Source organism: Oryzias melastigma, unplaced genomic scaffold (genome assembly GCF_002922805.2).
Source record: "Oryzias melastigma strain HK-1 unplaced genomic scaffold, ASM292280v2 sc00205, whole genome shotgun sequence".
NCBI classification, from domain to species: Eukaryota; Metazoa; Chordata; class Actinopteri; order Beloniformes; family Adrianichthyidae; genus Oryzias; species Oryzias melastigma.
In genome coordinates, this window is record NW_023416881.1 from 416522 (window position 1) to 428571 (window position 12050).

The window sequence follows — 12050 nt, forward strand, 5'->3', positions numbered from 1 at the left end:
CACAATATGCCATCCATCCATCCATCCATCTTCTTGACCGCTTCTTCCCTTTCGGGGTCGCGGGGGTGCCGGAGCCTATCCCGGCTACTGAAGGGCGAAGGCGGGGTACACCCTGGACAGGTCGCCAGTCCGTCGCAGGGCCTCAATCACACACCCATTCACTCTCACATTCACACCTAGGGACAATTTAGAGTCACCAATTAACCTATGAAGCATGTTTTTGGAGGGTGGGAGGAAGCCGGAGTCCCCGGTGAAAACCCACGCATGCACGGGGAGAACATGCAAACTCCACACAGAAAGGTCCCAGCCGGGATTCGAACCGGGGCCTTCTCGCTGTGAGGCGAGAGCGCTAACCACTTGCGCCACCGTGCAGCCCCTTCCACAATATGAGGCACCTTAATTTTTCTCAAAAAAAAAAAGAAGAAAAAAAAACATTCTGTTTTATATATGGATTAGTTTGATTGTATTTACTGATGTAAAGGCAATTTTGAGAGGCACGCAGCGCTCTGTCCAAATGTTTGATAGGGTGTTATTGTAGGTACGATAATGGGTACTGTCTAACTGTGTTAGAAACAAGGTTGGGAGCTAGCGTAGTCACATTAACGTTTGTTTGAGCCAACGCATTCTCTCTCCCAATTTTACATAATGGACGTATGCTTCGGGCACCCTATGCATCACTTTTTGATGTCTTGGGTGTCCCCAACTTGTCGTTTTTGATGTACTGGCTGTTCCCATTTAGTCAGGGGTCCCTAGTCTTGACCCGCAAACCAGTTCAGGTCTGAGGGCTGCTTGGCCAAAGACGGGGAAAAAAATGCATTCGCTAATCAGGGGTCCCCAACTCTCAGGACGTAGACCAGGACCAGTAACCTAACCCAGTACCAGTTTTGGATCCACTATCCTGTCAGGTATTGCGTCCCGAGGGTTGGGAACCCATGATTTAATGAGAACAGCCAGCATGTCAAAAAACGATGAGTTGGGACAACCTCAAACGTCAGAAAGAGACATGTAGAGGGCCTTAACCATACGTTCATATATAACGAGGTGGGAGAGAGAATGTGTAGTTTTAGCAGTATTAATCAATTTTTTTGTACGTTTTGCAAACAAGGTTGGGACCGTGAGTTAGATATATTTTGAACACTAACGCAGCTAACATGTAGTGTGTTCATTGTGACTGCAGTTAATTAAGTCTCTCACTTAACATGCCTCAAAGTTCAGTGCGCCTTATATTAAAAGTAAAAAAAAGGACTATTCCTTGACAGTACACCTTCTAATCCAGGGTGCCCTAGGATGGAAAATATGGCACTCTAAAGCAGGGGACCCCAAACTTTTTCTAGTGAGGGCCACATAACCGTTTTCTTCTTTGATGTGTAGCTGAGGTCAGTTTGTATGCTAAAAGAAAAAGTGTAACAATCACAGTCTAAACGTAAACATTTATGGATTTCCAGAAAGACACATAGCCAAATTTTAAATAATGCATTTCTGTAATCTTCACAAAAAAATTAAAAAATTAAATAAAACTAAAAGAATTTTAAAAACTAGATATGTAGCATCCCCTGTGATAATTCTAGTGTGAATGCTGTAAATTAAATGTAGCTGCTGTAGATGCTACTGCTGGTAGCTGAAGATGCTTAAAATTGATAGCTAAAAAAGCTGAAACTGATAGCTAGCTAAAATATTAGCGCAGGGGCAAAATAGCCTAAAAAACAAAAAAGTCTAAATTAGCCAAAATAGCTAGCCTTTGGCAAAAATATTAACTAAACCCCAAAGTAGCCTAGAAATCCTTAGTAACTGCCAAAACAGTCAAAAAAGCTAGCATTTAAAGAGCTGAATATTTTAATAGCTGAAAGAGTTGAAGAGCTATGGATGTCCAAAAATGTACGAAAGAAAAATAATAATAGTAATAAAGAAAAAGTGAACCACTATAAACCAATAGTCTATCCTCTCCTGTCATAGTACAGACTGCAGAAGGGTGGAAAAAAAAAAGGTTTCACTCACTTCAGAAAAAACGACAAGCACATGGAAAAAGCTGGGAAAGTAAGAAAATTAACGAAACAAACACCAGAGTGTCTTGAAATGTGGGTTCCTGCACTTGCTTCTTTTAACCTTTTTTTTCCTTCCTCAGAAAACAAGCTACTCGGATGCTGAAAGGCCAAAAGACTTGAACTCCACTTTGTTATCAGAGCAGCAATTCCAAACCACTTCTCTGCCTCCTCTGATCCTTTGGTACAAACTGACATGGATCTGATCCCTCTGGTGTTGCCATTCTTTTTTAATGAGCGTCCTGAAGAGGCTTTGAGTGACGGCCGGATTATTAACATCACCCCTGACTCTGGGTTACAACCTACCGCAACATTCTTTCAAGAAGTTAATGAGAACCATCAGCGCACGGGTGGCTCACCTACCACACATCCATGAAGGTGAACTCAAGAAATAAATGAGAAGCTAACCTTTTTATTTTTTATTTTTTATTTTAAAGATATAGTTTAGATAAATATATGGTTTTTAATATTAAACTATAAATACTTGAAAATGATGAGTGTATCTGCAGTTGATTAACCTCCTGTGATTACTACACTGGTACATCAACAGTAAAAGGAAGAAACAATGAATCACTTAGTGCGGCGTCAATGAAATACAACCCTGCTGTAATTAGTAAGTTGATTCAAAGTCAAACACTACACGACCAATCTTGTTTGCAAATGTGTGCACACAGAACAAAACAGACGGTAGATTGTACGTAAAGGAAAAGTCAACCTAAAGCTGTAGGTGCTGGAACACGGAGAGTAAAGGAACAGCTACATTTCTTGGATAGCAGCATGGCAAAAAACCTGAACGATTTTTGTTGATTCAACAATTTTGTTAAATGGGTACCACATCTATTCCACAGTCTGCAATTACAACAGCTCAGTTTCCAATCTCTGCTTTGCATTCTGGGATGCCTTGCAAGTCTTCTTTGTGGTCAGGAATTTTCCGCTATTCCTTTGGCTCATCTCCTGCTCAAAACTTCTGAGCAAAGTGGAGAGAGCAGGACCAGAGACTGTCTTCACATCCAAGCAGGTGACCTGAAACATGTCTGTGTGTACGACTTTTACTCAAAACTCCTACAGGACAAGGATTGTGGGAAAAAAATGTTCCAAATTAACATCCCACAGACTTGGAGCATACTTGTGGGTTTTGTTCCATTCCCAATCAAAGGTTTAACTGACAGCTTAAGCTCACATGGGTGGCAGTCTCAAGCACGAGGAGATCAGGAAACAGACCGATCCCTTTCCGAGGACGTACCGCCACTCTTTATTAGATCTGTGCCGTTTTGGGGTGGTGTCCTGGGATTTACTGAAATTACTACTCCCATTATAAAAACAATGAATGCATGTAGAAGAATCTGATGTAGATTACAGCAGCGGCAAAATGTTTATTTAAAAAGATAAAGTTCTCGTTGTCTTCAATAAATCAATAAAGTTTTCTTTTTTGGTCAGATTAAAGATGTTTGCATATTCTTAGATATTTGTTTAAAAGATGTAATAATTCATAAAACAAGAACAGAATGGTGTAAAAAAAAAAAGATCTACTATTCCAATGAAAATGGTGTTTTTAACATGTTCTTGTGGCATTTTTCTCATGATGTAAAGAAAATTGAGCCTACAAATACATTTGAGGATTTCTTTTTTTAAATGGTGTGAATCAGGAACAGACATCAAAATGCCATTGGAAAGAGCTTGTAGGTGCAATGTAGAAGCTACAACAGCAAGCCACAAGCTTCCTGACTGCTCCCTTCTAAAGCATCCACTTGTAGATGACTAGATCCATTAATGTCTTAATTTTTGTCATTTGAGATGGCATCTGGTTTGAAACTGTATAACTGGATAGCTCCCAATATTGCTTGCCATTATTTTTGCGCTGCTAATGTAAGGTTGGGCCTTTAAGTTAGCGGGAGAGCAACTAAACAGATGGATGATGGGAAATTGGGGTGGTCTCACTCCATGCAAACAGTCTGAAAGTTCAGGTGAAATACTGCCATCCTGCACAAACTATGTCCTAGAAAATGTTTTTAGGAGTGAAACGGATCACTAGTCATGGTTCAGAACATGTGTATTGCGAATCCCTCATGCCCCACTTCGCATACACATCATTTAAATCAACTGTCTGTTCTCACCAAACGCAATTTGTGCGTCAAATTCATGGACTGTCTGTGTTTTAACAAGCTCCAAAGTTTTTGCTGGACGTTTCTCCAAAAGGGTGTAAATCCGAGAGCTTCCGTCAAAAGCTTTTCTCGACCTCATCGTGGGGGACACGGATGATGGGAGATCAGGTTTATTTATTTTAAAAGAATTGTAAAAAAGCATTGGTGCGTTCATAAAATCATCTAGAAACTCTTTCAGTGAGGAACAGCAGCGGCCCCGCAGTGTTAGGAGAAAGCCGCTGCTCCATCAGTAACCAGTGGGAGGGGGTTTATAGCAGCAGGGGAAAAAGTAGTAAATGAAATGAAAAGTAGTGATTCTAATATCCCCTGTTTTTTTTTCTTTTAAAAAAATAGATTTATTTTTCTTCTTTTTTTTTCCAAGATACAATGGATATTTGAGTATTTTTTATTTATTTAAAGGAATATCTAAATTCAAAGGTCTCATTATTGTTTTGTTTTTATAAACAGGCCTCAATGAGCAAATATGTTGATGCTGTAATACATTTGTCCGTATTTATGTCTTGAAATACTTTATAAATGTTTTACTATATTTTTTTAATATGAAGCTTAAAAACACAGTAATTATACATTTATTTAATCGTTTTTCCTGTTGTCTTTTCCCCATTTTACTGATTCTAAAAATGATCCAAACCATGAGTCTAAAACTATGAGTTCTTAAAAACCGTGAGTTTTGTAATCCGTCGCACCCCTAACAATCAAAAGGTTTTTTGATTGTGGATCAAAACAGCATAATCATAAATATAAGACCATTGGAAATTCTTTTACAGCTTTTCCCAATTGCTAAAACACTAAGTGCCATTCTCCAAACAAGCTCATCAATTGCTTTAACTCTTTTCTCAAAAACATCACTCTTTGGTCAAAGCCTAAAACACAATTTGCAGTTAACACACAATTTTCAAAACTCCAATTCACTCTTTGCGGAACACAAGACACATTTTCACTTTTAAGACCCAGTCGGCATTCACAACACACAAGGTGCAACACATTAACACAAAGAGGCAAAACTCAAACTCTGTTCCAACACAGGAGTCATCATTAACACACAACTGGTCAAAGCTGAAGACACTTTTTGCTAATCAACTGCACTGAATATAAAGGCAGTTCTGGAGCAACTAAACAGCTAATAATGAAAAATGGAAAACAGAGAAAGGCAATTGAGACCCAGACCCACATTGGGACCCGAACCCCCACCCAGACCTGCACCCAGGCCCAGACCAGCACCTAGACTCACTCCAAGACCGAGAAAAAGGACAGCGATTTCTGATATGATCCGGGCCACTGTAATTGACCATGTGTTGGTTCATGGAATGACCATGAGGGAAGTGGGTCAAAGGGTCAACCCCCAACTCAGTCGTTTCACAGTGGCATCAATCGTGCAGACATTTAAAAAGGAAAACAGGTCAGTGCAAACTGAAACAATTAGAGAATACGAAATGAAAGTATGTTTTACCGACTGTGACAAGGGATAAACATAAAATATATTTGTATGTGAACAAACATTTGATGTTGTCTTTATCCGTTTGAGTGAAAACACATTATCCCACATTTTACAAAAGAAATTAACTTTAAATGAGTAACTATTTATCCTGTAATTTGCATTACTGTAGCAAAAATTCTCTACCCTGCTGATTCTTATTTTACAATAATAAGCATTTTTTACAGATGTAAAAATGTGTACTTTATTTAGGCATTACAAAATATCTTCTTGCATTCTATTGTCAATTTTGCTATATATTTTTTTAAACTTTCATTTACTGTTTGCATTACTTTGCAGAGCTGCTAGACAGTCTTATGTGGGTGGACGACTTTTGTAAAACATTTTGTGAACAGTGTCAAGTGTTTTGTTGTGTAGTGTGTTGTGATTGCTGCATGTTTGTTAGTTTTGACGACAGAGTCTTTATTATGAACTCATAGTGAGCTTCTGACTAAAGAGTCAAGAATTTTGTATATTTAGTTTATATTTGGAAAATTGTGTTTGGTGTTTTGGTGCGTAGTGTGTTGGATTTGATGCGTGTGTGTAAGTTTTGACAACAGAGTCTTCATTTTGACCTCAAAGTGAGATTTTGATTCATGAGTTAAGTATTTTGTATATTTAGCTTATGTTTTGAAAATTGTGTTTGGTGTTTGGTTAAATTGGTCTAATGTTTCAGAAAATGTGTTTTAGCATTTGGAGAAAACTGTAAAATAGAAAAAAATGATGGGACTGGGAATTTAACCTCTGGTTATGCGGGAATGCTAAAAGTTGTTACTTATCTGCTCATGCACCTCTGAGAAAACGGAATGGTGGTCATTACCAAAGCTTCAGCAATCCAGCGTACAGCTTTAGCTTTGCTACAAACCCTCTTTAAAGGTGGGTGTATCAATTTTCCCATCAGTCACAGCAGGAATTTGTCGCCTTCTGGGAGGGGTACAACAGTTTCCACAGAAGAACTTGTTGCAGATAAGGAGCCCTTTAAGACCTCACCCCCCCCACTCATACACATCTACATATGTGGGCACACTCAAACACACATGCATGCACAGACCTACAGCTAACCCCATGGGAGCTGCCTGCACAAAGTTCTCATGTCTTAACTCCCAACTCAGCTCACACCCTTAACCTTGTTAGTAACGTTTATTTCCAGAGCATTTCTCACTAGTTAAAATCATAAAGTGCTTCAAGATGGTGACATGGAAAGATAAAGCATATTTACATTGGAATTTACGTATAGAACCAAAAATTCTGTTACATCAGATTGAAAACAATCAAACCACAAACAGTCCCATTTGGTAGCACATCAGAGTAAGTGTGCTGGGGTGCATCAGAGTGAGGTAAGGGTTATTGGCTTTTCCAGCATGTTTGCTTTAGCACTTAGCTGACAATGTGAAGAATTTCTGCGTGGTGTTCAAAGTAAGAACGCCTATGATGTCTTTCCTCACATGCTGCCAGCAGAGAACAAATATATAGAACACACTTAAGCTAATCCATATGTCAGAATGGCTCAGGAAGGACAGGACGTCTCTGAGGAAATATGAAGGGGGAGCAGGGATGTAACCAAAACAAATTAAGTAGTAAGTTTGTTTTGAAAAGGTTTTAAAGAACATTTCTTGAGTAGCCACATTGAAGCTATTAACAGCAGATATATACCATTGTTTGACTTTGAATTGGAGGTATCAAAACATCAAGAAGTTCAGAAATGTCAGGAGCCTTTTAGATTTTCCTGCAGCAGGTTTCACACCTGACTGGATGACAAAAGGGGAAGGTGCTGCAGGAGGTTAATGGTCTGAATGATCCAGTAAATCAATATCTTCAAAGACCAGACTTCAATTTACATCTTACTTCCACTAAACATCTCCAGCACTGGATAGGACCATGAATCACCCAAACAACCACCCAGCCCACTCTCTTCACGTCTTCAGTCGTGTGGGTGATAGGCGGATCAGCGCTGCGGTCGAGGCCAGCAGGGCCAAGGGGAGTTTAACTTAGCTAACTCCTACCACTAACACCAAGTCCTTTGACAGATTTAAAGTTCTCCAAAAAGCTGAGACCACAATCGGAGGCAAAGTGTGATGCGGAGCAGCGGAATTTTTTTTCCCCGTCTTAGCTTTTAGCTCTTACCGTATTGGTGGGGTCATCCTGGAGAATGGCATCGTAGTGCTTGTTGGCCTCTTCGTACCTTTAGAGAAACAAAGGAAAATTACACCGGGTTTTGCTGGAAATCGCAGTCCCCACAAGCATAAAATTAGGGTGGTGGAAAAGTCAAACAGAATTTGAGGTCAACACATTTGTGTGAAGTGTGGCAGCTTTCAGATTAAAGGGAAGCTACAGAGAAAGCCATAGTGAGCTAAAGAGAGAAGCACGTGCTGGTAAGCTGGTGGAAAAACGTTTTACAAGGCTTATATATTCTAACTTTAAGAGACCCCCTCTGATGAACATTGTTCTTTTTTGGTGTTTTTAACATGTTATTGTGGAAATCTGTGTTAATCAGAAGAAAAAATGCCATGGGAAAGAGCTTATTTGAGATGTAAAAAAACAAATGCCGGGCGGGCCACAAACGGCTCAACTCTGCCATCCCTCAGCCCTATCATGCATAAGGAGTAAAAAGATGAACACCTATATGATGTGGCAGGTTGGAGTTTTAAAATCCTCGTGCTCTCTTATGGGGTCCAGATGACCCCACCCTTACATTTACATAAATACAGTTGGTTTTCATGAATCCACAAATGTGCTGTTTAAAAAAATAAATACATTAAAATTTGTGGATATTAAGCATGAAAGAATGTTTGACATTTTATTTGTGTGCTTTTTAAAATACTTTGCCCTTGAGGATGTATTCATTTTTTAAAAGAAAAGAGAAGCATTATAATTTGAGAGGTAATTTTATATTTGAATCATGCAGTGTAAGAACAAATGTAAAAAAAAAAAGACCTTCTGTTTTTGGAACAAAATGGAACTAAGAGAAATTTTTAAGTGTAAGAATAAGTCTGATTTATTTTTAACGACTGTTTCAGAACTGTTTTGTACCTTGCATAGTTTTCACAGTTTCTGACATGAATTGCAAAGTATTCAAAAATGTTGTGTTTCTAAGAGACACCACCATCTCACTGTATTTGGTCCTGGGTCTTTGTTCTTCATAGTCTCCTCTGGTTAATGCTCTGGTGTGAATACCTACATTACTTTTCGTATGAATAAAATTCTTTAAAAGGGATGATGACTTTCATTTCGATTAGTAAATATGTATGTATTTTTGTATGTGTATATGTATCTATAATATAATATATATAGTTTGTATGTATATGTGTATGAATATGTATAAATGAATATGTATCTGGTTAATATTTTGATTTGTGTCTTTGTGGCATATTTGTCAACTTGATGTTAAGTTTTATTTCTGTGTAATTTGTATCTTTTGGAAGGTTTTTGATAAGTATGATGCTTCAGTCCTTTCCTCTTTGGCTAATTTTGATTATCATTTAAAAGTAGTAAAATGTTACAATTATTGAACCAAACAAATTTCAAACTTCAATGTCAATAGAATCGTGCTGAATCTGGAATAGAACTGAATCAGTATTTTGACTGTGACTCCCAGCCCTGCTTTTGACATCTGTTTGGATCTGCAGGCCAGTTAGTTATTGGTTCAGCTTTACTTCAAACCTTTCTGAATGGAGTTAGAATAACTCAGTTTATAAAGGAAACTATCATCTTTACATATACCCCAAAGAATCCAGGAAATACAAGCCGCGCACGTTTTACGTGTCATTTCAATTGTATAAATAAAGCTTGATTTTTATATATAAATGCAAGCTGTGATGTTTTGTGTTACGCATGCTTTGGTAGTTAGAGGCATGGCTCTGATCAGAAACCATCCCGTCTGCAACCGACAGAAGCAACTCTGGTTCCTATTAGCAATGAGCAGCCCCATTTCCAGCACTGATGCTTTCCTCACATTCACTTTATTACTCAGCCACACTTCTGGAGATTTCAGAAGGCACCAGGCAACCACTCATGAGCACTTTGATTTACTTTATTTATTTAGGAGTCGAGTGTGTGGGGGTGCGAGTCCAGGGGAAGGGCCTTTGCTTTGAAGTTGTGTCATTTGAACGTTGCCCTGTCTGCTACCAATAAGATCCCCGAGTGTAGTTTATTTAATCTGACAGTGAAGGAAGCAATCACTTTCAATTATCGCGTGAACTCTGATATAACCAATAAGCCAGCTAAGGTGACCTGGATGGGGCAATAAGATTGAATTACCCCTACTTCAGCACAGCGCACCCAAAAATACCTTCTGTTTATTCTTCTTTGTCAAGTTCTCCGCTCTGGCTATGCTGTCATGTCGGTTTTACGGGACTGAGACACAATGAACAGAGGAAAAGTTGAGGAGCAGCAAAATAAGGTTAAGAATAGACGAACAAAAACCAAAAACAACCGAGGGACCCCCAGAATAACAATGGCACCCGACCGCTTCCTTCCCGGGAATCCCTGACTCAAGCTATAGGGCAGCACGACTACCCAGCGCTGGCTGTTTGCTCCCTCCTTCTCCAGGACAGAGTGGTCCAACATAAACACGCCACACTAACTGCTAACACTTTCTCTCCCCAAAGCTGCCCAAAATATCAGACAGAAGGTTGGCTCTGTGCTTTGTGTCTCCTCTGCCGGTGCAGCGAATGCTTACCTTTCCAACGCTTCCAGCCTCATGCCCGCTAATCGCTTCACTCTGTGGCTATCAGGAAACTGCTTCCTCAGTTCCTGCAGACAGGTCTGCAAGGATGTGGGCAGAGGAGAAAGAACAATTACAAACGGCACATGTTCTCCTCAACTCTCATACAGATGCTGAGGGTTTTATAAACAAAACAAATCAGTTGTCTGGAAAGTTTGTCATTTCTGTAAATGCTTTTAGCCAATTGTATGTCATTTGCTGAGAGGGCCACTTCACTGTCTTACGAGAATCCACTGTTTTTGTGTTGCTCATTTGGCAAACCACGTGCTGCTATAAAAAGTAGAGAGGATTCTTGTAGGCCTCTTCGCTCCTCGACTGGAACTTTTAATATAAAAACGCTAAAAACTAATATTTGACTTTTTACCGCATTCCGTTTTAAACAATATTTGGTTATATTTCTCAAACTCCAAAGTTTTGGCGTAAAAATTTACGACTGCAAATAAAACTAAAAGGAAAAAATAATTAAAGCCAAAAATCCTGTCCACGTTTAACAAATGCCTGGATGCTACTTCCTCTAATTCCACTTCAATAAACAGTTTTTCCAAATTACCCACAGTGCAATACCACTTGGACAAATAAAATCTGTTGTCCACGTTTGGCAGTGTGGCCGCTGTGACAGTGTGAACGATTGCTTGTGAGGCTCCAGGGTGTGTGAGGAAGTGTGGTAACAACTTACCAGAGCCAAGTCGTCCCGACTGCAGTCCAGAGCGGCGATCATCACCTGCTCGTAAATTATCCAAACTGGGCAGGAAAAACACACAAAAACAACTGTGTTAATACCCTTTCCACTCTTCTGTCTGCTGGAACATGAAATAATGACAAACTCAAACTAACAAACCGACGTGTTTCATTCACATTTTAGCTTCCAGCTTCCTGTTTACCATTAGAAAACAGTGCAGTTCAGTGTCTTCAAATGAACATCTGTTAGAATCCTGACCAGTTCAGTAACAATAACCATTAATCCAGAAATACCATAAAACATGTTTAACAACATGCGCCAGAATGGGTGATAACAATGTTTTCTGCCGCCAGAAATTAGTTTATAAGGGCTGCAGTTTACACATTTTGTTTCAGTTTTTTAACAACCAGTAAACCAATTATTTCCAATTTAATAAGCTACATTTTCTATCAAAAAGTTCATGATTGTAAGTTTATATTTCAAATGTTGTACTAGTTTCTGAACAACAGCGGCAGTTCGACAACCCTTATTTATGCCCATCTATAGTACATACATTTAACTGATTATAATGTGCATTTAAAGCTTTTTTAGTTCAACTTTCAACCACTTTTTTAAAATAATAATTAAAATAATAATTTAATCGTTTATGTTTTTACTGTAGGTTGACTAACCACATCAGAATGTGATTTTGATTATTTGTAACTGTGTAAAAAAAAGAGAAAACTGTGAACATCATCAAAATCCCATGTAACCCTTGTGCTATACTAGGCATGTTTACAGTAAAAGTGGGGTCAGGACCCCGCAAGAGAGCGCGCTGATTTTCTTTTTTTAATCTTTTTTTTTTCTTTTATCTTCACTGGTGTCTGTGGCTGACGGAAAATCCTGTCCACCTTTGTCATGGGAGAAATCACACATCAATGTAAGGGTGGGGTCATCTGGACCCCATAAGAGAGCACGAGTGCTAAATCTTCAG

General features: G+C 38.9%; 1 protein-coding gene across 2 annotated transcripts in view; it reads right to left on the minus strand.

Annotated features, from left to right (window-relative positions):
• Nucleotides 1-12050, minus strand: part of emc2 (ER membrane protein complex subunit 2) — a 37915-nt gene that overhangs the window by 22929 nt on the left and 2936 nt on the right. For both annotated transcript variants that reach the window (XM_024264163.1, XM_036210732.1), the window contains exons 3-5: nt 11075-11139; nt 10354-10439; nt 7800-7857 (exon numbers count right to left, since the gene is read on the minus strand). In XM_024264163.1, the coding sequence (XP_024119931.1) occupies nt 7800-7857; nt 10354-10439; nt 11075-11139 (209 nt within the window). The remainder of the gene's footprint in view (nt 1-7799; nt 7858-10353; nt 10440-11074; nt 11140-12050) is intronic.